Source organism: Oryx dammah, unplaced genomic scaffold (genome assembly GCF_014754425.2).
Source record: "Oryx dammah isolate SB20612 unplaced genomic scaffold, SCBI_Odam_1.1 HiC_scaffold_15, whole genome shotgun sequence".
In the NCBI taxonomy this organism is placed as follows: domain Eukaryota; kingdom Metazoa; phylum Chordata; class Mammalia; order Artiodactyla; family Bovidae; genus Oryx; species Oryx dammah.
Window position 1 is genome coordinate 48,801,403 of NW_024070199.1, and position 26,804 is coordinate 48,828,206.

Here is a 26,804-nt window from a genome sequence, read left to right on the forward strand (position 1 = left end):
GCCCCTAGGCACACACCCATACACGGGCGATGCCCAGCCCCCCACACGCACGCGCACACACACACCTGCACACAGGCGATGCCCAGGCCCACGGCCCCGATGACCCTCAGGTGCTCCTGGATGAAGGCCTCCAGCTTGGTAATGCAGCCGCCCTGCAGGGATGGAGGGGCTGCTGAAGGTGGCAAGTCCTCCAGTCGCCTCGAGGACAGCATCCCAGGCAGCTCAGCAGGCCCCCACCGGCCTACCTCCACTTTGTAGATGTTGGAGGCGTGGTCCCGCCGCCCACAGCCAGGCACCACGGTCTTGCAGCAGCTGTCGGGGACCACGCGTCCATCCGCCTCGCCCGAGAGGATCCACTCACTGTCCTGCCAGTCCCGCGAGTTGTTGCTGCCGCAGCAGTGGAACTGCAGCAGGAACAGGACTCAGGCGGAGCCGCGGGCCTCAGCCCCGCGGCGGGGCTCCCGCAGAGCTCCGGGGAGGCCCTGCCCTGCGCCGCCCAGCCACCCACCTCCTGCTGCAGCTTGTCGACAGCACTGGTCACGCCCTCGTGGCCCGGCTGGTGGTACCGCCTGGTCATGGTGTCCTTGAGGTTCTCCTTGAGCTCTGCGTTCAGCTGGGGTGAGGGAGGGACAGCTGCAGCCTTGGGAGTGGGCGTAGACCGGCGGGGGGGGGGGGGGGAGCACACAGGAGGACTCTGGGAAGGGTTGGGGTCAAGGAATGGGCATTGGATGCTGGCTCAGACGGGTGGTTGTCGGGGCCGGGTGGCTGGGAGTCACCCAGACGGCCATGGGCAGGGTCGGCAGCAGGGAAGGCACTCCAGATCCCCTGGACACCTGCCTCTGCTGACCAGGCGGCTTGGGTGCGGAGGGCCAGCTGGTCAACCCTCCACCTGTGGCCCCGCCCCCATCTCCAGGCTCAGCACTGCAGCCTGTATGTCTTGGTCCTTCCGAGCCTACATGCGTGTGTACCCTTACATAGCAGGTCTTCACGTGCGTGCCCTGCCTGTGCGTGTGGCGCAGTGCGTGGGTGTCCGTGTCCTTATGTGTACGCGTGCGTCTCCTGCACACTCGTGTCCGGCTCCCTGCACGTGTGTCCCTGCACGCCCACGTCCTCGCGTGGCCTGTCCCAACCCTCACCTGCTGGTAGTAGACGTAGGCCAGGACCCCCGCAATGATCTCCAGCAGAAAGATGATAAGGAGCAGGCCGAAGTACTGGGGGGAGGTGCAGGGGCTCAGTCAGGTGGGCTGGGACACAGACGCCCCCATTCCATGAGGACGCCCAGCACCAGGCATGGCAGAGCGGAGCCACTGCCCTCAGCTGCCAAGTGGCCACACGATAGGGGCCCCCGGCAGCAGGTGAGGGCTGGGGGACCCCCGGCCTCCCAGTGCTCCTCCTCAGGCGTCTTCCCTCTGCTGGCCCAGCCGGGATACAGGGACCCACAGGTGGGCAGGGAGCCCCTCCCAGGTGAGCACAGCAGAGTCTGTCTGTCCTGCAGTCTCACCCATCTTTCCCTTCTAAGCCCTCCTAACCCAGAACCAACCCCAGGCAGCCTGGCAGGGAGCCCCACCCCCACCCTGGGTGCGGCCAGCCCCGCTGACCAGACGCAGCAGGTTCCTCCGTTCCTTGAAGGTGGCACAGCAGCCCAGCGCCCCGGTCACCATGACGACAACGCCCGCCACCACCAGGATGTAGGCTGTGGCCAGGTAGGTGCCCGAGGCCAGCAGGCTGATGTAGTCGCTCTTGAGGGCCAGCGTCCAGATGCCCACGGCCATGACGGCCAGACCAGCCAGCTGCGGGCAGCGCACACCGGTCACCACATCCGGCCCCGGGCCTGGACCCCTGGCCAGGCTCCTCCGAGGTCGGGGAAGGGGGTGCCCGCTGCTCACCCAGAAGCAGCAGTTGAAGGTGAAGAGCAGGTACTTGAGGCAGACGGTGCCACATGCTGTCGACTTCTCCCCAAACTCGCCCATCCTGGGGCCGGGAGGTGGGAGAGGGGCTGCCCGGGAGGACGGCCGAACGCCAGCGGGGAGAGGAGCAGGGGACACACGTCCAGACCAGGTTGGGGCCAAGCCAAGCCCCTGCCCGGGTGAAGGCTCTGGGAGCGTCTGTGGGAACCAGGACCCTATCCCGGGAGGGCTGCTCGGAAGTCCCCGCCACCACTGCACCAAGGGCAGACGTGGTGCCCGCAGCCCAGCTGAAGCCTGGGGGGCCCGGCTCCCCTGACCAGCGCCCAGGGCACAGCGGGGAGGCATGGAGGACCCCCAACCACCACCACGGGCTGACTCAGCCCTGCAGGCAGCCAGGTAGGATGGCCCAGCAGGCACCTCAGGTGAGCTCACACAGGCCCCTCACCCCACCCCACCCCAAACATCCCCTGTGCCCCACGTCACAGGTTGGCAGGATCCTACTGGCTGCCGGGCAGGGCGGCAGAAGCTGCTTAAAGGTAGACTGACCTGTGCTTTTCTAGCTTCGTCCTGTGGCCTTGGAGAAGGCCCTCAGGCCTCATAAAGGGCTGGCCTGCCTTCCTTCCAGCCAGAGCTGGCAGGCGCCACCCCCAGACCTGGGGGTCCTTCCTGAATGGGGACAGCCACACCGACCCAGAGGGACGTGGAGCTCCCGCCTGTGCCTCTCCCCAGAGCCACCCCGCCCTCTCGTTTCTGGGTGTCTGCACGAGCGGGGTGGGGACACAGTGGAGCCCTGGGGCCCTGTTTCCAGACAGACACAGTGCCTCCCGGAGCTGGGCTCCTAGCTGCTGTGCCTAGCACTTACCTGGCTGGTGGGATGGCTCCTCTGTAGGGCAGGTAGACAGAAGTTTCCACCTGAGGAGGCTTCACTAGAGGGCCAGGGACAGGCCACAGGTCAGGCTCAACCTGGATGGGCAGGATCCCACCATCCCTCCTTGTAGCTGACCCAGGTACTGGCCGCGAGCTGGCCTTCCAAAGCTGGCAGCGTCCGCCCCGCCACCGCGCGCGGAGAAGGGAGCGGCCAGGCCCGGTATTTCGGCCTGGGCTAGGGCGGGGCAGGACAGAAGACATTTCTGGACAGTCCAATTCTGGGAGGGACCGCACGCCTCCTCCAAGCCCCCTAGTCTGAGCCTTGGCACCTGGCCTGTAACTGGCCCTCCCCTCACCAAGCGGCAGTAGCTGCTGCTTGGGAAGAAGAAAAGGTGCAGGCCCCCCGCGCCGGCGGACCTGGGCTTGTCCTGGGGCCCGGGGCCCGGGAAGGCTGTTTCCAGGCACAGGCTCCACCCGCACGGCCCGCCCTCGGGCGAGAAAGGCTGAGGAGCCGGCCGCCTTTCCGGGAGTGCCCGGAGGAGGTGAGCCCCCAGGGAAGGGCCGGCCAGAAATAGTTCCCGCGGCCCTGGACACGGCCGCCCCACCCCCGGCTCCCGAAGCCCAGCGGGCCTGTCAGCGGCCCACGCCCCAAGGTGGGGGACTCCCAGCTCGGCTCCCGTCAGGCCGGTGAGGAATTCGCGCGTCACCGCGATGAAGTCACCGCCGCCGCCACCCCCACGCCCTGGCGGGGCGCGCGGCCCGCCCACTCGCACCGGCGGAGAGGCGGGCACCGGTGTTCGCGCAGTGCGTGGGCTGCTGGGGAGGAGCCCCCGGCCCGAGGGGGCCGCAAGGACCGTCCGGAGACCAGGGAGGCGCCTTGCCCTCGGCCGGCGGACCCTCGGCCCGCCGGCCTCCGGGCACTCGTCTACCCCCGGTAGGAGCCTACGGGGTCGCCAGGCGCGCAGCTTCTCCCGGTCGTCGGTGCCCGGCGGTGCACTCACCGGCCACGCGTCGGAGTTCGGCGGGCGGCGGGGGCGGCGGCGGCGGCTCGGAGAGCAGAGAAGACGCAGCCGGCCCGGGCCTGCGACCGAGACGCGCGGCACCGCCCCGGGCCCCGCCCCGAGCCCGCAGGCCCCGCCCCCGGCCGGCGACGCAGGCGGGTCCGGACCGCGCTCTGCGCGCGCGGGCGGGGCACCAGCCCCGGCGGCGGCCTGGGGGCCACGCGAGGAGGCCGAGGCCAGGCGGGCTGCGGCCCGAGGGCCCCCGCTCGGGAGGAGCGGCGGGGCGGGGCTGCGGGGGTCCCTGGGACAGACGCGGGCCGGCCCGGGGGAGAGCCTAGAGGTGCGGTCAGGGGCAGAGACGGGCCTCTCTGGGCGCCCTGCGGAGGACGGCTTGCAGGAGAGACTCGGGTCACGGCGTGAGAGGGTCCAGACAGGAGGGTGTCGCCTGGGAGTGGTGGGGAAAGGTTCGGGAACGAGGGCAGAGGCTGCGACCGGCTGCGCTGGGGAGCTAGAGCCGAGTGCCCGACGGCTGAGGCGGTGCCGTCGGTGGGGACAGCTCTCCCGGGACAGTGGGCGGCCTTCGTCCCCTGCTCCCTGCCCGAGGCTCGGGCTGGCAGGGCGGAGGGGCACTGGGGACAGCTCAGGCCCACCCCCGGCGCCTCCACTCAGGACTCCAGTGGGCTGAACTAGCCCACCCAGGGCTGTGTGAGGACTGGCATGGAGAGGGGGTGGCCCTGGAGGCTGGGGGCGGTCAGGGAACCCTGCCCACCGCTTCCCGGCCGACTGGCCTCAGTGCCTTGGTCCCTACAACTCTGGCGGACGCCTTGTGGGCCTGTCCAGTGGACACACAAGGACGATGGACGCCTGGCCCAAATGCTACTGCTCCCACACACACAGGAGGCCGAGGAGGATGAAGTCAGTGAACTTTATTCAGAGGAAGGGGTTTTCCGCTAGTTTCGATGCGCTGGGGATAGAATGAGGACCACAGCGAGGGACATGAGTCCCTGACCCCCCAGGTTAGTTCCTTCATGTCTGCAAGTCAGGCAGGCCTGGCAGCTCACTGGGGAGAGCGCACGTCCTGGATAGGCAGCCCCCAGCGACGCCGAGTCGCCTTCAAGGGGCGGCTTCTCTGAGTAGCCAGGTGAGGCCCAGTGAGTCACTCGGGCTAGTCAGCGGGCACTGGGCAGGTGGGCGGAGCCGCGTCTGGGGGGGCGAGCCCAGCTACTGCAACAGCAGCAGCAGGGGGCGCCCAGCAGGGGGGCGGAGCTCAGAGCCTTCCTGCGGCCGCTGCCCAGCCGCTGGGCCTCACAGATGTCCCTCTCGTCTCGGAGCCGCGTGTTCAGCTCCCTGCGGAATAGCAGTCCACAGGCTCTGAGGGGTCTCAAGAGGAAGCACGCCTGGGTGGGGAACGCGGGCACGGAAGGGCTTCCTCGCGGTGGGGGTGGGGGGCGGTGATGGGGGCTGGGTGGAAGCCGGCGGGGCGCGGACCCCTTCCAGACGCACCTGAGGAGCTCCAGTTGCCGCAGGAGGCTGAGCTTCTCTTTCTGCATGTTCCTCGAGACCGCGACCACGTCTCTGCAGGACGGAGGTGGTGATCCGGGTGCAGGAAGGCGCCTCGGGGTGCCGCACGGCCCCCTGGAGGACCCCCCCCCCCGCCCCGCCACGGAGACCCCAGAGGCGGGGCTGGAGCCGGGGGCGACGGCAGCCCGGAGCTCCAGGCGCGCCCCTCCCCGGGGCCCGCCCCAAGGGTCCGGTCCACCCCCGGCACCGTTGGGCTTGCTCGCGGCGGCCCTGCGCGGCGCCCTCCAGTCTGCGGAGCTGCTCCTGCGCGCCCTCCAGTTGCGTCCGCAGCGCCTCGTTGGCCAGCCACAGCTGTGCGTTCTGCGCCTGCGCCTCCAGCTGCTCGGAGGTCCGGGCCTGCAGCTGTTGTTCCAGCTGGGGGAGCGAGGGGTCGAGGCTGGAGAGAGCCCCCCAAGTCGCCAGGGAGTGCGTGGGGACGGCGGGGCTTGGGCCCGGGCTGGGCAGCCATGCATCCCTCCGCGCGGCGGCCGCTCACCTCCCGCTGCCGCAGCCCCGCGCGCTCCAGCTCCTGCTCGCGACTCTGCAGCTCCAGTTCCAGGCGGCCTCTCCGCTCCTCCCGGGGGAGGCCCTAAGACGCGCGGGGACACCTGAGCCCCCGTGGGCGGCAGGGGCGCCGGTGGGACCAGTTCCCTCCAAGAAGGCAGCCCCTGGGAGACCCGCGCGCCCGGGATGGGCCCACCTGACCCCGTAGGCGCTGGCGCTGCTCTCGAAGCTGCTGCTCCATCTCCTCGTACAGACACCGCACTTCCCGCTGGTGCTCGCTCTCCCGCCTTCGGGGAACCGAGGGTGAGACGGCAGCTTAGAGCCTGCCAGCACTGCAGCCAGGAGACCCTCCGCCTGGCCCTCCGGCCACCCCCGGCCTCCCAGCCCTCACCTCCGCAGAGCGTGCTCCAGGCCGTCCCGCTCTCTGGCCGCCTCCTCCAGGCAGGCTGACGCGCGCATCAGAACGTCCTCGAAGGAGCCCAGCAGTTCCGGCTGCTCACGCTGCAGCCGGGTCCAGAGCGCCCGAACTGCCCGCTGCCTGGGGTGGGTGGGTAGGGGCTGAAGCCGAAGGGAGGACTCCCCCACCCCGAAGGGTAAGCCCGCAGAGGCCCCTGTGGCCTTGGACAGGCAGGGCACCCTCTTCCCGGTGCTCTCACCCCTGAGGGGCTGGCCTGGCAGGCGGTGTGTACAAGTGGGGCTGTGTCCTTGTGTACCCAGGGCTTTGCCTGTGCTGGCTTTAGCCGTGACTGCTGACTCCAGAAATGCAAATTATGTGGGAAATCACGCCTGGCGCACAGTAGTGGCAGCTGAGAGGGCCGGACCCAGCCTGGCCGAGGGTCCCTGCCCGGGAACAGGCACGCAGGCAACCTGGACAGGCCTGCGCAGGTGGACAGAGCAGTGGAGGGTGCTGGGGTCGGGCCAACATCGACTTACTCGCCCAGGACCCGGGCCACCCCCAGCTGCTCCAGCGCTGAGCAGAGCAGCTCCTCGCCCTCCTCCAGTGAGCCCCCCGCGCCTTGCACATCCGACCAGCCCGACTCAAAGGTCTCCTCTGGAGCCCGGGAGGGCAGAGCACCCACGGTGGCCTCCACGCCCACGAACTTGCCTGCAGGGCGTGGGAAGGAGAGACGGTTACCCCCTACGGCTCAGCCCACCGCCCCTCACATATCCTGCCCTTCTCTGAGCCCGGTTTCCTGTTTTTCTTCCTTACTCTGGTCTGACTCCCATCCTGGGAATGGGAGGTGACAGCTGGGCTCGGGCCAGAATGAGGCACGCCTGGCTCCCAGCTTCATTAGGGTTAGGCTCGGGCAGAGGGGTGGGAGCCTGGCTCCCAGCCTCATTAGGGTTAGGCTCGGGCAGAGGGGTGGGAGCCAGTGAGCACACCGCTGCATCTGGGGGCTCTCGGGGTGTTTGTGTGTGTGCTCCGGAGGGAGGCCACGGAGGGGCGTGGGCTGCCGACCTTGTGGGCCCCAAGTCACACGTGCCAGTGGGCTGGGGGTGGGGCTCAGGGGCCGGGCTCACCCAGGCCGAGGCAGAACTCCCGAGCGGTGAGGAAGCCAGTGTGCGCCTGGTCCAGGCTTTCAAACACAGCCTCCAGCTGCTCAGGCGTGAGGCGCAGGTCGCTCTGCAGGCCCTGGCAGGGTGGATGGCAGGGTTGAGTGGCCAAGGTCAGCCCTGGAGGCCGGCGGCGTCCCGGGGCAGGGGCTCACCTGGAGGTCGTGCCGGGTGAGGAAGCCCTTGGCCTCCTTGTCGCACAGCAGAAACAGCTCCTGGGCCTGCTTCAGCATTGCGGCCGGGGGCCCCGGGCTGCGCCCCTGCCCCCACCCCTCCTCCTCCTGGGCCTCCCCAGCCCCAGGCTTCTCGGGGCTGGCCATGGCGGTGGGCTCAGCCTTGGGTGGCCTGAGCAGAGCTGAGAAGAGACGGGGAGGGGAAAAGAGCAGGCAAAGCGGGTGAGAGGCAAAGGTGGCCGAGGGAGCGGTGGGCACCCAGAGGTGGGGTGCAGAGGAGCCTCCCTGCCCCCATGGGAAGCGGGAGAGGGCCTGGCAGAGGGGCCGCCAGGGGGCGTGTGGCCCAATTTCAGGCAGTGGGGCCGGCGGGCGGGGGCCTGGGTGGAGCTAGGCAGGCTCCGGGCCGCCCTCGCAGCCCGCAGGTGCGGGAGAGGCTGCATTAAGGGAGGCGGGCTGGGGGCTGCTCCAGACCTTGTGACTGAAATGAGGCGGGGGCGCGCGAGAGGGGGCAAGGGCTCGGGTGAGAGAACGGTAAGCCTCAGAGGACTTGCACGGGTCCTGGAGTTGCCGACCTGGGCACGGGGCCGACCAGGCCGGGCCAATGAGAGTACCAGCCCGTCCTGGCTGCTCTCATCGCGGACCCTGGGCCCCGCCTCCGGCCAGCTGGCAGGCGGGCTGGCTCCGCCCTCCCCGCCCGCAGCCCCTCCCACCGACCTGGGGCCCCAAGGAGGGCAGGTGCAGGGTCCAGCCCGGGCCTCGAGGCCTTCCAAGGCCCTTGTTGGGAACCCCGGGGTCTAGCCTAGCAGCCTTTCCTGCTGGCACCGTGCTCACCACCACACTGGCCTTCCCAGGGGGTGCCCTGCCCGTTCATCAGACCACATCTCATTCCCGCAAAGCCCTGACCCCCGAATTTCCCGAAGCCAGCCCCCAGTGCGGCATCACCTCCCGACCTGGGACCCTGGGGTCGTCGCCCCTCAGTCCGGGACTGTGATTCTCCCCCCTACTCATATTCCTGGGGATGGGGGGGCGACCGATAAAGAGGGCGGGTCTGAGGAAGGGCAGGAGGAGGGGACGTGGACGGAGACCACGCCCCCAGCGCGGGCGCGCCCCCCAACCTCAGCGCGGGCACGCCACCCCACCGGCGGCTCCCCGGCTCCCTGGGACCCGAGGGCCGTCCCAGCCGGAAGCTGCACTGTGTCCCGGCCGCGGAGCGGAGAGTGGGGAGGATTCCTGAAACCCCACGCCCTGGGGCCCCAGTCTGCCCTGCCCTTGCCACTGCGCGCCCCCAGGGGTACCGGAGTCCCCGGCCTTGATACGCAGGGATCCGATCCGTGCACCCTGTGGCGACTTGGCGGGGCGGGTGTGGAGGTACTCGGCCAATGCAGGCGGGGGCGGGGGGGGGGGGAGGGGACCCGCCAGGTGCCTGCCTACCTGCGAGCTTCACCGCCACACCTGCGCACACTGGGCTGTCCTCCCGCCAGTATCGAGACCCCGGCAGGGCTGGCCGGGCGGGGCCGCCGCCGCCGTCTCCGTGTTCCCGCCGTGTCCCCGCCTCTCGGCACTGCCCTGCAGCCCGGCACTCAGCCCGCCCGCCCCTGCATGCAGCCCCCGACCCCCAGGGTCTGTCCTGTCCGAGCTCCTGGTGGGGTGGAGACGACCCCGGGGACACTTCCTGCACAGGGCCAAGGAGACGGGGCAGTCCTCAGGATATCGATTTCAGGCGCCGAAGAGCGTGCAGGAAAAAGCAGGCAGGAAATAGACCAACATATTCTGGACGGTCGTCTCTAGGAGAGGCGCGACTTTCCTCCCTTCCCTGCGCTTCTCCAGCCTTCTTCCCCATATTTTTTAAAACAATAAACGAGTAGTAGACTACAACACGGTATTTAAATCAGTGCTTTAGAGGCCTGTGTGCGTGAGGGGGAATAACTGGGGGGGGGGGCGCTGGCAGGAGGTTCCTGTCTCAGCAGGCGCCCCAGACTCTCCTTGGGGGCACAGCCCTGACTGCAGCTCCCGTTGGGGGAGGGTTGCCAGAAAGGTGCTGGGTGGGGCCTGTGTGTGACCTCCTTGCAGGGGGAGAAAATGCCAGCTTCTTCCCAGGGGTCCCCCTCCCGGGTCCCGGCCCAGCCCTGCACCCACCTGGAGGGGCTGGCCTCCCGGGGCCCTCCTGGCAGCACTGGAGGCTGGAGGCCTCCGCTCCCCCAGGGATCCTGCTGAACTAGAACCGGTTGGGCCTACAGGACAGGACCTTGAGACCAAGGGGTGGCCCCTGGCACAGGCGCACAGGGACCTGCTGAGCCGGCTCTCCCGGTCACAGCCCCGGCCCGACCGTTATTGTTGGCTGGGGGCTGCGGCCATGGGGAAGCATGGAGGGCAGGCGCGGGCAGACCCCCAGCAGCAATCAGCTCTGGACTGCCAGCCAAGCGCCCCGCTCCACTCAGAAACCCCTCCTTCCCCCATGGGCCCTCGTGGTCACCAAGAGGGGCTGGCCGCATCCCCTCAGACTGCCCGGGCAGAGCAGAGGAGGCCTCCAGAGCATGTCTCACCCACAAGACCCAGCCCCCCTCACCACACCTGCTCCCTCCTATATTCGGGCAGGGGGCTGGGTATGCTGTTGGGGGCAGGGAGGCTCCTGATGACAGGGGCAAGACCCACACCTCCCATCAGCCTGGGGCCAAACACCCACTGTGGAGCAGCCCCCCTCCACCCCCCACCGCCCACCTCTCTCCTGCGCTCAGCTGGGGAACCTCAGCCTCCACAGCCATCCAACCGGGAAACCATCCCACACCCCCAGGACACCATGAAGTTCTAAACTAAACAGTTCTGTTTTTATTTTGCAAGGATCTTGGTCCCAAATATTTCCATCGGCCCTTGGAAAGCTGTGCCCAAGGGTCCCAGCCAACGGAGTGGGCGGCAGCCTAGGAAGCCCTCGGTGCTTTGAGTGGGAGCCCCAAAGCTGGCTGGCAGGCCCTGAATGCCAGGCTAGAGGCACGCAGGATCCCGGGAATCCCTGGCCTGAAACTGCAGACGCGACACGGGGGGGGGCGGCAGCCACACACAAGTGAAGGAGGCAGGGCTGGGCTGTGGCGTTTATTACATCTGCTTTGGCAAAAAATAAATAATTCTTCACACACATTCTTCAGAAAATGAAAACGTGTGGCCGGCGGAGCAGGTGCGAAGTTCTCAGGAGTAATACTGCGCTCGCAGGCGGGGGCGCCGCGCCCCAGAGTGCTGGCCCGGCACTGGGGCGGGGCCCCGAAGGGGAGGTTAAGGCACAGGCAGGGGCCCCTGTGGGCTACCCGGCCCTCCTCAGTGCAGCGAATGAGCGGCTGGTGGACCGCAAAGCCCCCTTGGGCAGCGTGAGGGCCCCCAGCTCCTCAGTCGGCAGTGGGGTGGAGAGGGGCTGCGGAGGGGAGCTCAGCTGGCCCCGGGGCCCCACCTCACGGGCAGGGACGCCGAGGGGGGGGCGGGGCAGCCCTCAGCACCGGGGCCCCGGGGCCAGAAGGCCAGGGCCCTGGGCCCTCAGCAAGGGGGCGAGCTGGGCGGGGGCGGCGGGGGCGCGGGGGCCGGGCCGGCGGGGGCGCGCATGCGCAGGGCGTCCGGCGGGAAGGCCACGTTGGTGCAGAAGAGCCCGAGCAGCAGCTGCCGCTGGCACTCCTCCCACTTGGCCAGCACATCCCCCAGCGCCAGGCGGCTGCGCATCCAGCTGGGCAGCGCCTCGCTGTAGGCGGCGCAGGACAGCGGCACGGAGGGCAGCGAGCGGGCGCGGCGCAGCTCCGCCTGCTCCGACACCCTGCGGGAGGGCAGGAGGGAGGGAAGGTGGGCTCGCGGGGGGAGGGGGGGGGTTGCCCGGGAGGCTGCGGGCCGGGGCGGGCACGGCGGCGAGGGGCTCACCTGGAGGGCAGGCGGCTGCCCAGCTTCCTCTTGGCGCGCATCATTAGGTACTGGCAGACGCTGCCCGTCTGCTCCTTCATCCACCGGATGTCCTCAGGGACGTGGGGCAGCCACTCGAGCAAGCTGGGGCAGGGTGCAAGGCATGGCCTCAGGGGCTGCGGCGGGCCGGCCCGCTCTGTGCCCTGGCTCTGGGCCCAACATGGCATCTCTGCAGCATCTTATACCAGCTGTCTCTCTCCTTGTGTCCTTGTGCCCGCCACCCAGGAATGACTCCCACGTCCGCCCCGGGGGCCCGCCCCCTGCTCCTCACCGGATGGTGAAGGACACCGCGCTCTCCAGGGGCAGAGTGTAGGGTACCATCATGGCCGTGGCCAGACGCACGGGCAGCGTGTTGGAGAGCGTGGTCAGCAGGTCCGTGGGCTCCATGCAGGCCTCCAGCAGGGCTGTGGGTACAGGAGGGCGTTGGTGGCAGGTCGGCGGGGGAGGCAGAGCCCAGGACCCCTCCGCCCCTCCCCCCACCCACCCTCATTGAGCCTTGAGGGCAGGAGCTCCAGGACGTGATCCTCCCTGGGCGGGGGCGGGTGGTCCTCCCCTCCAGTCCTCTCCATGGCCACTGCCCCCTCCTCTGCGTCGGCATGCTCGGGGGCAGGGGGCTGGCTGGGGGGCAGTGCCAGCAAGGGGTTGGGCCGGTTCAGGAGACCTGGGTGGGGAGCACGCGACAGGCCGTCAGCAGGGCTGCGGCCGGCTGGCCCACAGGGGACGGCCAGGCAGAGCCCACCCAGCCCCGGGCAGCCCGCGCACCGTTCCGCCGCAGGAAACGGAGGCCATCCCTGTAGCCCTGTTTGCACATCTCTCGGAGCACCTGAGGCAGGGAGGCATAAAGGGGCGGGGGCCATACACGCCCGGTTCTGCCCCCCTGGGGTCCGCGGGGTCCCTGCACCATCCCCCCACCCCACCCTAAGCGAACTTGAATCCAGGCCCAGATCCAGGTGGGACAGAGGCTGGGCGAGTTACGGGCTCTCGCCAGGAGAAGCCCCCGGGCAGTCGTCCCCCATGCCAGTGGCGAGGGCGGGCCTCACCAGGGGCTCGGGCGGGAACAGGGCCTTGGAGAGGCGGTAGAGGTTGCGCAGGTTGAACTGGATGCTGGTGTTGGTCACTCGGAGCTCGTGGATGTTGGTGGAACTGTCCTGCGGGCAGATGTCACTCTCGCCCGAGAAGGGGGACACCGTGATGGTGTTCTTGAGCTCATAGAGCGGCAGGTTGTCTGAGATGCCGCCGTCCACATAGCGCTAGGGCAGGGACACCGGGTCACAGGGGGAGGGCCCAGCAGGGGGCGCTGATGGCCCTCCCCCGGGGCCATTTCATCTGGGCCTTTCACCCTCTGGGCACTGGCCACTGAACAGATGGCCAGACAGCGGGGTTGGGGAGAACACACCGGGAATGCGCATTCACGCTGGGCTCGCGGCTCTTGAGTAACCGGGGAAGTGAGGCCACAGTTGGGGGGGGGGCACAGAGGGCGCTCCTCCCCGCACTCCAGGGAAGTGAGGCCACAGGCTGGCAGGAGGGCAGGGCTGGGGGGGCACTCATCCCACCCCACACACAGGAGCCGACTTGTCACCTGGGCAGGACGCTCAGGGGATACTCACCACGCCCTGGAAGGAAGGGGGGATGAGGCCGCAGTACACGGGGATGAAGGTGCTGCAGACATTGGCCTGGGGGGTAGGGACAGAGGGGGCAGTGAGCAGGGGTCTCAGGGTTCCTACCGCACCCCAGTGTGGCACACAGGGCCCACCTGGATAAGCTCCTCTTTGGAATTGAAGTGGGTTATAATGACGTTCTCGCCATCAGAGACACGGGTCAGAGAGATGCCTAGGCGGCCGCTGGCACACTCGTGGCAATCAGCAGGCAGACTCTTCAGCAGGCAGCTCCGGATGGTCTTCACCATGTTGAAGGAAGGGTGCAGGGGGCCCAAGAACCGCTTCCGGGCCTCCTTGGACACCTCGATGATATTGGCACCAGCTTCACCTAGAACAGCAGGGCCAAGAGTCGGGCCACACTCCTGGGCTTCGCACATTCCCAGGGCTCCGTGCCCAGGGACCATGGCACAGACTCAAGGCAGCCCTATCCACCCTGGAGGAGTCTCCGTGTCCACTGTGGGGCCTGGCCCACAACTGGGATTTTTGCCACCTGTTCCTGGGAAGAGAGAGGCTCCTGGGAGGGCAGACAGCTGAGGCCATGGCCTGCCCTCTGCCCAGTATTTCCCAATGCTCTCCCTGATCCATGAATCACAGAGCCTGGCGTGGCCTGGCACCCAGCTCCCCCCAGGAATGGTAGCAGCCTCAGCCTTCACCCACTTGGCCAGATCCAGATCCACAGACCCTAATGCCGCCCGGGGGCATGAAACCAGCTTGCATCCCGTTGCAGCCCCTCCACATGCCTCTGGGGGCCATGGGCACTCGCCGGGGACAAAGCCGGCGTGCAAGAGGCCCAGGAGTAGCCGGGGCAGGAAGGCCCCAGAGGCACTGGGATCGCCACTGGGGTCAGGGGTGAGGCGGGGCGCAGGCTTCAGCTGCCCGAGACCACTGGCGCTTGTGAGAAAGGTTTCTTGGGAGCGTGTGCTGGGGGGAGGCGCCACGCAAGCCATTTCCTCAACAAGGTACCACGGACCTAGGGGTGTCCTGAGACCATCGGGGGTCTGAGAACACTGGGTGGAGGCCGCCTGGAGGGGAAAGGGCCGGGCTGCAGGGTGAATTCCAGTCTGCTTCTCCCGCCCCAACCTCTCCGGGGGACAGTCGCCGGCAGGGGGCAGGGGAGAACCCTGGACAGGCTCCTGCTGGGCGGGGCATTCCAGAAGCTAATGACCCCTCCGTCACTGGCTGCCTCCAGGAGAACTCCGTGTGCCGTAAACATCACTGGCAAGGGCCGCCGGAAGAGTGCGGGTGGAGAAGGCCGACGCCGGGACTTCAGAGTCTCCACGCGCCTTTGGCCCCATGGAGGGGGCAAAAACGGCTGGCCGCAGCCGCGGACCCAGGCCCACAAGTGGGCGGTGCGCCAGGAGCGAGAGAGCCGGAGAGAGCTTGAGTTGGCCAGGCCCAGGCCTGACCTGCTCGGTCCTCCTCCAGGAGTCCTAGGGAGGTACCAGGCCACAGTGCCCAGACGCTCTCTCAGAGGCCAACTCCATACCTGGCCCCGGGGCATCGGCAGTCTGGAATGCCGTAGCCCCAGGACACAGTGACCGCTGGCACCCGGTCTTACACGTCCGGGGCAAGCGGACGGCCTGGACCCCACCCCGACTCTCGAGGTCCCGCCCACGAACTACTTTCTCTTTCCAATGAAATAACTCCTGCTGCACCTGCCCTCCCCAACCTCTGCGCCCGAGAGGCGGGCCCTAGGCGGCAGCCTCGGCCCAGAGGCGCACCGGGCCCTACCCCAATCCCCGGGCACCCTCGGAGCAAAACAAGGCAGGCCCCGCCCCTGGCTGGCGCCCGGAATTGGACCCTCGGCCCGGGTCCCGGATAGAGACCCCCTCCCACCTCCCCATGGTGACGGAAGGGGCCGCTCCACCCTCGCGGGGGGCATCTGCCCGGCGCCCCCGGCCCTCTTACCCAGGCAGGCCCCGGTGACCAACGCCGTGGCCGTGAGCGCCCCGGCCGAGGCGCCGTAGATGTGCGTGGCGTTGGCCACCAGGAAGGGCGCGTGCTCGCGGAGGCAGGAGGCCACGCCGATATGGTAGACGCCGAGGAAGCCGCAGCCCGCGAACGAGATGTTCCACGTCGACTCCTTGGGGAACATCGCGGCGGCCCGCCCGGCTCCCGGGCTCCGCAGGCCCGCCCTGTGCGCCGCGCGCTCGCCGCTCGCTCTGGAGCCGGGGCTACACCGGCCGGCTGGCCCCTCGGTCGCTGCAGCTCGGGGTTCTCAGCCGGCGGAGCTGCGAACTCTGCGCAGAGGCGGCGATTTTAGCAGGGGGCGGGGCGGAGCCGGCTCGCGCGGGCCTATCGGGGCGCGCGGGGAACGGCCTCTCCCCCGGCTCCGAGGCCCCGCCCCGCCAGAGGCCCCGCCCTCCCCGGAAGCCCACCTGGACCTGGCGACCCCGCCCCGAGCCCCGGCCCCGAAGCTGAGGCCCCGCCCGCCGTCCAGCCACCTGGGCTCTGAAGCGCCGCACCTGCGGCCCAGCCAAAGGCAGTAGCCAGGCCCGGACGGGAGTCCACGTCCCCCACCTCCTGCTGCCTTCCCCCCACCACCGTGGACGGCGGAAAGGGGCGGACGGGGGCCCAGAGCAGTGGGGATGGCCGCTGTCAGGCCCGGGACGTCGGCATCTGAGCTGGACACCCGGGAGCGGAGGGCCCTGCTGTCCGGGCAGCATCCCGCCTCCCTCAGGCGTAGGCCTCCGCCCGCCCGGGACACCGAGGAGCTCGCCGCGGGCCAGGGACCTGAAGGACCCACCGAGACTCATCACAGAATCACCCGTAAACACACAGGGCTGCGCGCAAACCACAATTCCCAGAGAGAACACTGGCGTCTCAGACCCGCACCAGACCTCCCGGCCGAGCTCCGACCGCCCCGCAGCCACCTCTACCTGGGCACTGAGTTGGTTTCCACCCGCCTCCTGTCCCAGCTCCTCGGGCTTGTGGGGTCTACTCCGGGGTGAGTCCAGCCCCGACCCGCCCTCACTAATTGTCCAAGCAGGTGCTGGTAACGTCACCCTCCCGCCCCCTTCCGCATTTTTCTCCTGGATTGCAGGGCAGGGCTAGCCTGACTTGTATCCAGAGACCAGTCCTGCCTCTCACTTGTTTCCTGGCTCAGTCCTGTCTCTGTTCTGACCCAGTGGACTGTAGCCCACCAGGGTCCTCTGTCCATGGGAGTTCCCAGGCAAGAATACTGGAGTGGGTTGCCACTTCCTTTTTGGGAACTTCCGGACTCAGGGTTCAAACCCACGTCTCCTGCATTGGCGGGATTGTTTACCCCTGAGCCACCAGGCCATCCGGCACCTCACTTCACCTCCCAAACAAGGGGCTTATCTACGCTGAAGGCAGGTGGCCCCTGCGCATGTCACCCTTGATACTCGCTCCCGAGGCAGGAGTTTGGTTCAGGACCCAGCCTGGGGCTGCTCCCCAGTCAGGCCCAGGCAAAGCCAGAGCAGGGCCTCCCCGGGACAGGGCCATCGGGCATCATGCCAACCAGTCCACCGCTCCAAGCCACCCGTACTTGGCATGTGTGCCTGGCATGGAAACCCGCACCAGTAGAGCAGTGAGGAAAGTCAGCCCAGATGGGCCGCTCGGGGAGGGGGTTGGGATGAAGTGGAAGAGAGTGCTTCCGGCAGGTTCAAGTAAGGACTGAGAAGGGTGAAGCTGGGAAGGCACAGGGCCCTGGGTGGGAGGAGGGGAGGGGAGCTGGGTCCTGGGAAAAGGGATGGCAGGGGGTGAGAGTGTTTGACTTAGAACCCCGAGTGCTTTGGATGGAGGAGCAGCCCAGGACTGGGGTGCCTGAGCCCTTGGGGAGGCTGCGGGACACAGCAGGAGATGACGGGGACACAGCGGGGATGGCTAGGGGGTCACCAGGGTGGACCACCGAGGAGGAGCTGGACAGTGAGCTCAGCCAGGGGCCTAAGGCTGTCCCTGCAGCCTGCTCTGGGGGAGGCCAGTGTCCGGGCTGTTTCTGAGGGAATGAGGCTGTGCCGCCCCAGTGCCGGGAGGCCTCTGCTCCCATTTCCACACGCTAGCTGACTTGTTTTGGGTACATAATCCTCCCTTCAGGCCCCGGGGACCAGTTCTGGAGCCAGGAACATCGAGCCCTCCTCAGAATGCTGCCTGTGGAGTGGGAGGCGGACCTGCCCTTCCCCCAGCCAGTACAGATGAGGATCCCTGGGGGTTGCCGGCCACCAGGCAGGGCTCCTCTGCCCCACAGGGTCGAGCCTAGGATTGCGAGTTCTGCCCCTGGACCCTGGGTCCACTCCTCTGGGAGGGGCCCCAATACCCTCGCCTTGGACCATGGCCCCAGGTCAGCTGTGTCCCTGGGCACACAGAGCCCCTCAACCCCCACACCCCAGACCTTTGCCTTGCTGTGGTCCTCACCCCCGTCCAAGCCCCCACCCCTCAGGGCAGCGCCCGGCCCTGAGGCCTCTTCCGGAGGCTCCCAACCCCCTGCTCTGCAGTCTCCTGTGCTGCCCTTACCAGTCCCCTCTGGACTGTTGAGTCCACAGCTCCAAAAATGCCTACTGCGGGGTGAGCTCCTAGCACTTACCCACCACACCAGCCTTCAGAAAGGCAGAGGATCTACTGGGTAGCCTGGCGTTGGCAGGCAGAGGCCCAAGGCCGTGAAGGCTGCCAACAGCTACAGGGCCAGGACAGTGAGATGAAGAACTGATGCTTTTCAACTGTGGTGTTGAAGACTCTTGAGCGTCCCTTGGACGGCAAGGAGGTCCAACCAGTCCATCCTAAAGGAGATCAGTCCTGAATATTCATTGGAAGGATTGATGGTGAAGCTGAGACTCCAATAGTTTGGTCACTTGATGCAAAGAACTTATTCACTGGAAAAGACCCTGAAGCTGGCAAAGATTGAAAGGTGGGAGAAGGGGATGGCAGAGGGTGAGGTAGTTGGATGGCATCACTGACTCAATGGACAGGGGTTTGAGCAAGCTCCGGAGCTGGTGACGGATGGGGAGGCCTGCTGTGCTGCAGTCCACAGGGTACCAGTCAGACGCGACGGAACTGGGCAGCGAGAGGGCCTCTCCCCTCTGCCCCGTATTCTAGGCCAGAACCTGGCAGAAGGGGCATGGGCAGGCCTGCCACTAAAGGACCTGAAAAGCATGTGACCCAGCGCTGCTGTCTGCAAGCCACTTCCACATCTGCCCAGCAAAGGCAGTGGCCACCAGACTGCTGGTGCACTGAGGCTCAGAGCAGCTGAGCGACACCCGAGTTGCTCAGGAGCTAAGGTGGAGCTGGGGTGCTGACTCGAACAAGACCAGGAGCCCGACTCCTGCAACAGAATCCGGTTGCACCACATCTCCTTGTGTAACGGAAACCACTCAGTCTAATGGGAACTGCTGGCCTCAACTGGAGGTACCGGCCTCGTAGAGCAGAGGCCACCCTCCTCAGGTTCTGAAGCTTTTCTGGACGGGGAGTCCCCTGAAAACCTTATGCCAAGACCCTGACAGTCCTCAGGAGCTGGGACAATGGAGGCTCAAGGCTTGGCCATACTCAAGACCCACAGGAAGTGACCCCTCCCAGGCACTCCACTCCTGGCTCTTCAGACTCCACAGAACAGACAAGGATGCAGAGACCACATTGATAAAGCACTCACAGAGAGCTCAAGAAATACATAAAAAGGGTTTTATTTGCAGGGGAGAGGGACTCTAGTCAAACAAGCCAAAGCCCATGTCGTCATCTGACTCCTCCGACTCTTCCTTCTTCTCCTCCTTCTTCTCCTCCGCTGTGGGGAGAAGGCATGGGGAGCTCAGTCGCAGTGCAGGCCACACGCCTGGCAGACAGACCTCAGGGTGTGTGCACCGACAGCTGCCCGAGCCTCCACTTACCTGCGGCTGGAGCAGAGCCCGCAGCGGGTGCTGCCGATCCTGGGGCAGCAGAGACGGCCACAGCCCCGCCAGCGGGCACACTGGCCAGCTTGCCGATACCTGCAGAGACCAAAGGGGAGGTGAGCCCAGAGCAGGTGTTCCGCCTGAACGTCATCTCCAAGCGCAGACACACTGTCCAGCTCGTTCGGGTCTGTGTCAAATTCCATTTTCCCAGACACTGGCTTCTAGGAATCCCCCCAGCAGACCTGCAGGCCCACGGTGCCCTGCCCGGGAGGGTAAGGTGAACAAACATGCTTGCGACCAGGCAGAGAGAATCCACTGTCCCCAGTGTCCAGATCCTCACCCCCCTGCAGTGAGTTCACAGACAAGGCTGCCTCTGCCCTGTCATGAACCCAGACAAAAACAACTCCCCCAAAGCTCAACTCCCAAGGAAGTGCAGCTCCAGCCTGACCTCACGGCAGGGGCCTATGGTCAGTCCTAGCCCCCCGCAGTGAGGCTTGTTTACAGAAGCCCACTGAGGGCACAGGCGCCCCTGCCGCCCTGCCCGGGGGCTGTCTAGAAGCGCCACAGCATGAGCCCATGGAAACCCTGCTCACTCCTCTGGGTTAGGCTTCTAGAGTGCTCTGGTCCACAAGCGAAGCCTGGCAGGCCACAGGCTGACCGGCAGGGATTAGAATGGACCGTGAAAACCAAAGCCTCGAACAGGACCTCACCCTGGGCAATGACGTCCTCAATATTCTTTCCGTTGAGCTCACTGATGACCTAGAGCAGATGAGGAGCGGGGTTACCAGAGGCCGGCCACACACACACAACTCCCCCCGCAGAGCAGTTAGGACCCACTCAGGACAATAAGTTAAGACATCCCGCGTGTGGAAAATAACACCAAAACTTACTGCTGAAAAAAAATGCAAAATATCTCACTTCACACTCAATACATATCAAAATAACCTTCACTAGGTTGAATGAGAGCTTCCCTGGTGGCTCAGTCAGTAAAGACTCCACCTGCAATGCGGGAGAGCTGGGTACCGTTCCTGGGTGGGGAAGCATTCTTGCCTGGAAACTCCCCACGGACAGAGGAACCTGATGGGCTGCAGTTCGTGGGGTGGCATAGTCAGACTGGACGGAGTGCCTAAGCACAGCACCTCGATTCCTGGGTTGGGACGATCCCTTGGAGAAGGAAATGGCAACCCACTCCAATATTCTTGCCTGGGAAATCCCATGGACAGAGGAGTGTGACGGTCTACAGCCCATCGGGTCGCAACAGTCCGACACGACTTAGCGAGTAAACCACCACCACATCGAGTTCAAAAAAATAAAGTTAACGTGGGCTTGTTTTCACTTAAAAAAAAAAGCTTACACATGACTTGTTCCCACTGAGCCACGCTAACGCGGACTTGACTTCATCCCCATTTTTTCTTACTTGGGGCTGTACCAGGACATTAGGGCAATTCCAAAACCACATGGGTTGGCAAAGGCCTTCCACTAAACCCACGGCGACCTTCTTCCCTGGATCGGGTAGGAGAGGGAGCCCCGTATGCGCCGTATAGGGTCGGCGGGGCTTTCAGGCCCCTGCGAGGCGGCTACCTTGTTGAGCCGGTCGTCGTCTGCCTCGATGCCCACGCTGTCCAGGATCTTTTTGATGTCCTTGGCGCTGGGGGAGGAATTGCCCCCGAGGGCGGCCAACAAGTAGGAGGCAACGTAACGCATCCTAGCGCATAAGGCAAGGACAACGGCGTTAGGGGCGGCCTCCGGTCCCTGCGAGGCCAGTGCTCGGCCGCGCGCGGTTGGTGCGGAGCCGCCGCCGAGGCCTGGCCCACGCCCTGCCCCGCCCGCCCCCCGCGGCACTCACGACCGCGGCCAGGCCCCGCGGCCGGGCCTTCCCGGCCCACTCACTCAGCGGCGGCAGAGCAGCCTCGCGCGTGCGACCTCGGTGGCGTCAGGGACGGAAAGGAAGGCGCCGGTGCTGGGGGCGGGAGTAATTCGCTACCCAGAAGCCTCCGGGACTTGCGCTCGGCGCCCCACGAGGGCGCCTCCTAGTGACGTCACGCGGGGCCTAGCCAATGAGGACGCGGGAGACGCCATTATCCCTTCTGTCCCGCAGCCGCCACCACAAAGGCGGAAGGCAGTTCCAGGGGCTGTCTTCGTGTATATAATGGGGTGACTGCCGCCCGAGATCCCTGGGGGAAGTGGCGCTGAGAGAAGAGCGAGCCTGGAGTGTAGGTTTCTCCTTTCAGGGTTCCCAGGATGCCGCGCGGCGCCTACAGCTCCCAGCATGCAGCGCGGCCTCCGCGCGCTGGTCGCTTCTCCGCCGGATCGGCGGACGCGGCCGGCGAACTACAAGTCCCATGGTGCACAGCTACCGGAAGCGAGGGGGCGCCGCTGCCGGCCGCACGTGGCCCGGCGCCGCTGCTGAGGTCGGGCCTGCTACGCAACAGGAGCCGGCTGTCTGGCTTGGCCCAGACAGGGGGGAGGCGAGTCTCCCCGCGCGTTCACTCTGCGGAACCAGCCACTGCTTCCCCCATCCCTAGTGCCACGGTGGGGGCCCCAGGTGAAGCTGGGAGGCTCTGTCACCGCCGCTCGGAGGAGCGGAGCCAGAACCGTCCACGCCCGTGTGACCCGCCCCCACCCGGTCCGTGCCCTCTCGGAAGAGACATCACCTTCCCCGTGGACACTGCACACGTTGCTCCTTCACTCCGTGTCGGGGACCTTGCAGCCAGCAGGCTGGCCTCAGTCCTGGGGGGCGCCCAGGCCCGGTTCTCCTTCCTCAGAACTTAGGTTCTAGTGCGCGGACACAGAGTAGTTAAACGAGGCAGTCCCAGGCTGAGGTAAAGCCTGAGCGAAGAGGGCTGAAGGATGAGTGAGCGCGAAGATCTGAGCGAGCATCAGGCCCCAGGAGTAAAGGCCTTGCTGAGGTGGCCAGAGATGGGTTCAGAGGCAGCGGGCAGCCCAGGCGGGCTCGTGTTAGGGCCCAGCCCCGATGTGATAACGCAAGCCCCACGGAAACCCCATTACATCGATGAGGGTCGGGCACAGAAAAGTTTTTTGCTCAAGATCACGCAGCTGGTGAGGAAAACCATCTGGCAAGGATGGGACTGTTGCAGTAACACGGGAAAGTGGTCGGTTGTGATTTTTTTTAATGGTACGATAATACATATTGTAAAACCACTTGAGTCATACAGTTTGCTGGCACTAGATGCGTTCACACTGATGTGCGACCGTCACCACGGTGTATCTGCAGAACTTTTCCCCTCTTCTTGAATTCTAAACAATAACGCCCCATCCCTCCCCCAGCCCCTGGCTCCCATTTACTTTCCATTTCTATGTTGACTGTTCTAGGGATCTTACTAAATGGAATCATACAGAATTTGTCCTCTTGTGTCTGGCTTATTCATTCAGTGTAATGCCCTGGAAGTTCATTCACATTGTAACGTGTCAGGATTTCATTACTTTTTGTTGCTCAGTCGCTCGGTCCTGTCGGACTCTGCACCCCCAGGGACTGCAGCACGCCAGACTTCCCTGTCCTTCACTAGCTCCCAGGGTTTGCTCAAACTCACGTCCATTGAGTTGATGACCCATCACCCATTACTTTTTAAGTCCGAGTGGTGTTCTTGCGTGTGTGTGTGTGTGTGTGTGTGTGTGTGTTCTGGCAGCTATGTGGAAACTGAAGGGGGAACATGACTGGGGAGAACACAGGCCTAGCAGGAACTGCCCGTCAGGGAGGGTGGCGGAAAGAGGGTAGAGAGGCGTCACTTGGGGCAGAACAGGCCGGAGCAGATGTGTATGTTCACAGGCATCTATTCTGTGAGGTGAGGAAGGACCAGTCAGGAAGGCTTTCTTGAGAGACAGATCCGGCTTGAAGTCCTTGACTTTGGCCACATCTGATCGCTCCCATCTCCTTTTCCTCACTGTGAGACGCTGAGAAACGAGGCAGCCCACTCCAGTACTCTTGCCTGGAAAATTGCATGGACTGAGGAGCCTGGTGGGCTACAGTCCATGGGGTCGCAAAGAGTTGGACACGACTGAGCAGCTTCACTATGGGGAAGCCCGCTGGGGCTGGGGGAGGGGGGCGGCGCTGGGAAGTGGCCCAGACTGCGCCCATAAGGTAGGCTCATGGAAGGTGGGCCCTGGGCTCTACGGGGCCTGAGAAGAGGCCTTTGGGGGCTGGCTGGGGACCTCGGTGCTGTCCTCCGGCAGGAGGTGGGTGTGGGGCAGCAGCTGCGATCAGGCCTCAGTACCCACTACAGCCAGAGATCGCACTGGTTCATTTTAACACGGGGCCGGGAATGCATAGCCAGAGCAGAGCGGGCCCAGGGCCCGAGAACCTCGGAAAGGTTGGGTTTTGTGGCTCGAAAAGCGGGCCTTCCCGCGGGAAGGCCGGTCGCACAGACGCACGCCGGCCGACAGGAAGCTGAGTGCGGCGGGGCGGTGTCCGGCAGAGAGCGGGCGGGGCGGGCGGGACCCTGAGACCCCTGCCGGCGGACTCTGCCGGCGCCAGGCGAGCTTCCCACGCGGCAGGACCCGGAAACGCGCCGCCGGGAGCGCAGGTGACGCGCGGGCCGCGGGCGCGTCTAGGGGACGCGGAGGTTGGGGTGGGGGTGTTGCGGTGCGGTCTCTCCCCCAGGACACGCCCCAGGCGGTGGGGGCGGCGACTGCGCGGTGCACTGACCTCCCCTGCGGCCCGAGGTGCGAGCTGGTGGCGGGAGAGTCCTCCGCCAGGGGCCAGGAAGTGGGGTCCCGTCCTCAGGAACCCTCTCGCACTGCTCGACAGGACGCGGGCAGGATCACTCGCGTCCTTTCCTGGGCCACCGCCCCCACGTGGTAGATGAGAGCCAGTGCCTCGGGTTGGAGCCGAAAAATGTGAAGGTTGGAGGTGGGACTCTGGTGCCCAGCAGGCGGAGTTGGGGGAGGCTGGACTAGGAGCCCCTTTTCAAGTTTGTAGACTCCGGGTGCGAAGCCTCCCTCCCCCAGTCCCTCAGGCCTGTCCCCAAGCCCCTCTGCGCTCAGGTCTCCTGCCTGCCGCCTTCCCAGCCCATGCCAGTGACAGTCTGTCCAGCCTAGGCGTTGGACTCTGGACCAGCGGGCCTGGCTCCCCCCAGCCCGAGTCCCCCTTCCTCTGGCTGGGAGGACGCCCAGCCCACTCCTCCCCCTGACTCTGCAGCCTCTTCGGGCCCTGCCTGAGCAGGCCTGCCTGGCGAGCTGGGACATGTCTGGTCCCCGAGGACGGCTGGTGGGCGATGGCTGCGGTGGAGGCGGGGCCAGTGCCCGCGACATCAGCCCCAGAAGATGCTGCGAGAGATGCTTCAGAGGCTGCGGGTGCGGGGCCGGAGGCACCCCTGCTCCCGGCAGGGAACCGGCTGAGCCTGCACCTGCACCCCGGGGGCTGCCGCCGGCTGCTGCGCCTGTGTGCCCAGCAGGCCCCTCAGCTGCTGGAGGTGGACTTCCTGCAGCTGAGTGGCCACGAGGACCCTCAGCTGCTGGAGGCCGCCCTGGCCCGGCTGCCTTGGAGCCTGCCACGCCTCCGGTCCCTGGTCCTCAAAGGTGAGCCCCCCAGTCCCAGCCCTGGCCCAGCCTCTCTCTAGCTCCTGCCTCTGCTTCCTGGTCCCGAAGGGTGGACCCCAGCCCCAGCCCTATGCCCCTGCACAGCTCTACCCACCTGCGTCCCCCGAGAGGAAGCACAGTGGGGTCTCCAGCAGTCCCAGGGTGGGTCTTTTTCCTGAGGCGGGCCACCGGTGCTGGCTCTCAGCGGAGATGAGACTGCGCCGTCCGTGTCTGCCCACCTCACCTGCGGGTGGCTCTCCAGCATCTGTCTGTCTCTGTTTTGCTGGGGTTGGGGTGGAGCTCTGCGTTTCCATGTACCCGTTTCCCTGGCTGGCAGAGCTGGGCTCACCTGGGACTCTGAATTTGAGGGCCGTGTCTGTCTGCCTTTCCGTCATCAGGTGGGCAACGTCGGGATGCCCTGGGTGCCTGCCTCCGGGGGTCCCTCACCACGCTGCCCGCCAGCCTGAGCAGCCTAGCCCACTTGGCCCACCTGGATCTGAGCTTCAACAGCCTGGAGACACTGCCGGCCTGCGTCCCCCAGATGTGTGGCCTGGACGCCCTCCTGCTGTCTCGTAACTGCCTCTCAGAGCTGCCCGCGGCCCTGGGGGCCCTCCCCGCCCTCACCTTCCTTGCTGTCACCCACAACCGCCTGCGAACACTGCCCCCGGCGCTGGGGGCCTTGTCCAGCTTGCAGCGCCTCGATCTCTCTGGGAACTTGCTGGAGGCCCTGCCCCCTGAGATCGGAGGCCTGGGCAGCCTGGCCGAGCTCAATCTGGCCTCCAATCAGCTGCAGAGCCTCCCCAGCTCCCTCGGTGAGTCGCGGCCCTGGCTCCCCGGGCCCCGTGGGGAGTGCCTGTGGGCCGCTGGCTGCCCTGCCCTTCTCTGCGGCTGTCTTCTGTGGTGCCCTGTACACGTGGGCCAGCCCACCTGAGCGTCCGCCCCCGGCAGCCCTTGCGTGCCCCCTGCCTCCCTGGCTGGCAAGGCTCTCCACCTGCACAGGCCTCCCCAAGCTCTCTAGTCCAGCTACAGGGCGGAGACTGAAAGGGCTTCCCAGGAGGCCCCAGTGCGAGCCAGCTGGCCTGGCGCTCGGGGACGGGGGTGGCCCTGACGGTCCCCTGCTGGCCCTAAGCTGGCACCTCCCGCAGCGGGGCTGCGGGCCCTACGGCTCTTCATCCTACACAGCAACCTCCTGGCATCGGTGCCCGCCAGCCTGGCCTGCCTCCCGCTGCTTACCCGGCTTGACCTGAGGGACAACCAGCTCCGGGACGTGCCCCCTGAGCTGCTGGATGCCCCCTTTGTGCGGCTGCAAGGAAACCCCTTGGGCAGGCCCCCTCCTGACCCCCCCAGCCCCCCAGGTAGGGTCGCGGTGGGGCTGGGGGCAGACCACAGACAGGACGCAGGTGTCATCACTGGCCTAACCTCACATCTGTCCTTCCCCAGGGACACCCGTAGTCCCAGAAATGCCCAGGCTGTTGCTGACCTCAGATCTGGACAGGTATGACATGAGGGAGGGGCTGGGCTGGAAAAGCTTCTGTTCACCTCGTCACTCTGCCTTTGCTATACACCTGCCTGTGCCTCGAGGGTCTCCCACAGGTGCCCAGGGTGCCAGATTCAGACCTAGCGGGCCCTGCTGTGTCTGACCCTGCGCGCTCCTGTCTTCCCTCAGCTTTGCCGTGACCCCCCAAGGCTGCTCCGTGACCTTGGCCTGCGGTGTCCGCCTGCAGTTTCCTGCGGGGGCTGCGGCTGCCCCCATGACCATCCGCTACCGCCTGTGGCCGCCGGAGCCGCGCCTCGTGCCCCTGGGTCCCCACGACGCTCTGCTCAGCGGGGTCCTAGAGCTGCAGCCCCACGGGGCGGCCTTCCAGCAGGCACGGCCGGGGCAGGGTGGGGCGGGCAAGGGCCCCGGCAAGCAGGGCCCCCTGTGCCCCGGTGCTCACGCCCCCCTCGCCTGGCAGGAGGTGGGCCTATGGCTGCTCTTCGTGCCCCCGCGGGCCCGGCGTTGCCGCGAGGTGGTGGTCAGGACGCTGAGTGGCAACAGCTGGAGCGACCTGGAGACCCACCTGGAGGAGGAGGCGCCCACGGTGAGGGCAGCCTGGGCCACTGGGGAAGGGCTGGCCCTGCCCCGTGCCCTACGCCCGCGCCCACAGCCCTGCCCCAGCCCGCCACCCCTGACCCATGCCCTGCGCCCACGCCCGCCGGCCCTGACCCCATGCCCTGCGTCCATGCCCTCTGGCCCTGACCCGCAGCCCTGCCCCGGCCCGCTGACCCTGCCCCGTGC

General features: G+C 66.6%; 5 protein-coding genes and 1 non-coding gene across 16 annotated transcripts in view; 1 reads left to right on the top strand and 5 right to left on the bottom strand.

Moving 5' to 3' along the window:
• Positions 1 to 3,901, bottom strand: part of CD151 (CD151 molecule (Raph blood group)) — a 4,808-nt gene extending 907 nt beyond the window's left edge. Inside the window, exons 1-8 of one of the 7 annotated variants that reach the window (XM_040255415.1) lie at positions 3,776 to 3,901; positions 2,770 to 2,870; positions 1,887 to 1,996; positions 1,599 to 1,790; positions 1,137 to 1,211; positions 509 to 613; positions 246 to 404; positions 66 to 152 (exon numbers count right to left, since the gene is read on the bottom strand). In XM_040255415.1, coding sequence (XP_040111349.1) covers positions 66 to 152; positions 246 to 404; positions 509 to 613; positions 1,137 to 1,211; positions 1,599 to 1,790; positions 1,887 to 1,970 — 702 coding nt within the window. In that variant the 5' untranslated portion in view covers positions 1,971 to 1,996; positions 2,770 to 2,870; positions 3,776 to 3,901. Of the gene's footprint in view, positions 1 to 65; positions 153 to 245; positions 614 to 1,136; positions 1,212 to 1,598; positions 1,791 to 1,886; positions 2,871 to 3,191; positions 3,439 to 3,775 lie in introns of those variants that run through there. The other 6 variants (XM_040255416.1, XM_040255418.1, XM_040255412.1 and 3 more) reach the window with 6 other exon arrangements.
• Positions 3,902 to 4,681: 780 nt separating this feature from the next.
• On the bottom strand, positions 4,682 to 10,374 carry CRACR2B (calcium release activated channel regulator 2B). 4 transcript variants are annotated; one of them, XM_040255425.1, is made up of 10 exons: positions 8,553 to 9,667; positions 7,549 to 8,516; positions 7,361 to 7,472; positions 6,773 to 6,944; positions 6,231 to 6,377; positions 6,036 to 6,126; positions 5,832 to 5,924; positions 5,544 to 5,710; positions 5,279 to 5,350; positions 4,682 to 5,172 (listed from the first exon to the last, which is right to left on the bottom strand). In XM_040255425.1, the coding sequence occupies exons 2-10, from the start codon at positions 7,711 to 7,713 to the stop codon at positions 5,157 to 5,159; spliced, it is 1,035 nt and encodes a 344-aa protein (XP_040111359.1). In that variant the 5' UTR covers positions 7,714 to 8,516; positions 8,553 to 9,667; the 3' UTR covers positions 4,682 to 5,156. The 4 variants fall into 4 exon arrangements, with proteins under 4 accessions (XP_040111359.1, XP_040111358.1, XP_040111357.1 ...); XM_040255424.1 differs by having other exon boundaries at positions 4,682 to 5,122; positions 8,553 to 9,664; XM_040255423.1 differs by lacking the exon at positions 8,553 to 9,667 and adding an exon at positions 9,703 to 10,374 and having other exon boundaries at positions 4,682 to 5,350; positions 7,549 to 7,748.
• Positions 10,375 to 10,625: 251 nt separating this feature from the next.
• PNPLA2 (patatin like phospholipase domain containing 2) lies at positions 10,626 to 16,157 on the bottom strand. 2 transcript variants are annotated; one of them, XM_040255420.1, is made up of 10 exons: positions 16,034 to 16,157; positions 15,063 to 15,394; positions 13,250 to 13,482; positions 13,104 to 13,169; positions 12,537 to 12,746; positions 12,259 to 12,319; positions 11,981 to 12,157; positions 11,768 to 11,900; positions 11,458 to 11,580; positions 10,626 to 11,356 (listed from the first exon to the last, which is right to left on the bottom strand). In XM_040255420.1, exons 2-10 carry the CDS (start codon positions 15,247 to 15,249, stop codon positions 11,086 to 11,088), a joined length of 1,461 nt encoding a protein of 486 aa, XP_040111354.1. In that variant the 5' UTR covers positions 15,250 to 15,394; positions 16,034 to 16,157; the 3' UTR covers positions 10,626 to 11,085. The 2 variants fall into 2 exon arrangements, with proteins under 2 accessions (XP_040111354.1, XP_040111355.1); XM_040255421.1 differs by lacking the exons at positions 15,063 to 15,394; positions 16,034 to 16,157 and adding an exon at positions 14,561 to 14,729 and having other exon boundaries at positions 10,640 to 11,356.
• A 2,606-nt stretch (positions 16,158 to 18,763) lies between these two features.
• Positions 18,764 to 21,323, bottom strand: RPLP2 (ribosomal protein lateral stalk subunit P2). The gene is made up of 5 exons (XM_040255482.1): positions 20,882 to 21,323; positions 20,573 to 20,696; positions 19,702 to 19,750; positions 18,989 to 19,087; positions 18,764 to 18,885 (listed from the first exon to the last, which is right to left on the bottom strand). The coding sequence occupies exons 2-5, from the start codon at positions 20,693 to 20,695 to the stop codon at positions 18,809 to 18,811; spliced, it is 348 nt and encodes a 115-aa protein (XP_040111416.1). The 5' UTR covers position 20,696; positions 20,882 to 21,323; the 3' UTR covers positions 18,764 to 18,808.
• On the bottom strand, positions 19,538 to 19,671 carry LOC120874924. The gene has a single exon (XR_005723765.1). It is a non-coding gene; the product is annotated as a small nucleolar RNA SNORA52 (small nucleolar RNA).
• Positions 21,324 to 23,021: 1,698 nt separating the features above from the next.
• Positions 23,022 to 26,804, top strand: part of PIDD1 (p53-induced death domain protein 1) — a 6,375-nt gene continuing 2,592 nt past the window's right edge. Inside the window, exons 1-7 of the mRNA XM_040255484.1 lie at positions 23,022 to 23,858; positions 24,147 to 24,526; positions 24,925 to 25,338; positions 25,672 to 25,881; positions 25,967 to 26,021; positions 26,193 to 26,394; positions 26,482 to 26,607. Coding sequence (XP_040111418.1) covers positions 24,223 to 24,526; positions 24,925 to 25,338; positions 25,672 to 25,881; positions 25,967 to 26,021; positions 26,193 to 26,394; positions 26,482 to 26,607 — 1,311 coding nt within the window. The 5' untranslated portion in view covers positions 23,022 to 23,858; positions 24,147 to 24,222. The remainder of the gene's footprint in view (positions 23,859 to 24,146; positions 24,527 to 24,924; positions 25,339 to 25,671; positions 25,882 to 25,966; positions 26,022 to 26,192; positions 26,395 to 26,481; positions 26,608 to 26,804) is intronic.

Excerpts from the sequence above, each read along its gene's own strand:
- CRACR2B (XM_040255423.1), bottom strand. The coding sequence starts at position 7,713 with ATGGCCAGCCCCGAGAAGCCTGGGGCTGGGGAGGCCCAGGAGGAGGAG. Across the intron at positions 5,925-6,035 it reads GCCAGCGCCTACGGGGTCAG|GGCCTCCCCCGGGAGGAGCG; the intron begins GTGGGCCCATCC and ends CGCGCGTCTTAG. Across the intron at positions 5,711-5,831 it reads CGGGGCTGCGGCAGCGGGAG|CTGGAACAACAGCTGCAGGC; the intron begins GTGAGCGGCCGC and ends TCGCTCCCCCAG.
- PNPLA2 (XM_040255420.1), bottom strand. The coding sequence starts at position 15,249 with ATGTTCCCCAAGGAGTCGACGTGGAACATCTCGTTCGCGGGCTGCGGC. Across the intron at positions 12,320-12,536 it reads TGTTCCCGCCCGAGCCCCTG|GTGCTCCGAGAGATGTGCAA; the intron begins GTGAGGCCCGCC and ends TCCCTGCCTCAG. Across the intron at positions 11,901-11,980 it reads GCCCTCAAGGCTCAATGAGG|CCCTGCTGGAGGCCTGCATG; the intron begins GTGGGTGGGGGG and ends CTGTACCCACAG.
- RPLP2 (XM_040255482.1), bottom strand. The coding sequence starts at position 20,695 with ATGCGTTACGTTGCCTCCTACTTGTTGGCCGCCCTCGGGGGCAATTCC. Across the intron at positions 19,751-20,572 it reads ACGACGACCGGCTCAACAAG|GTCATCAGTGAGCTCAACGG; the intron begins GTAGCCGCCTCG and ends CATCTGCTCTAG. Across the intron at positions 19,088-19,701 it reads TGAGGACGTCATTGCCCAGG|GTATCGGCAAGCTGGCCAGT; the intron begins GTGAGGTCCTGT and ends TGGTCTCTGCAG.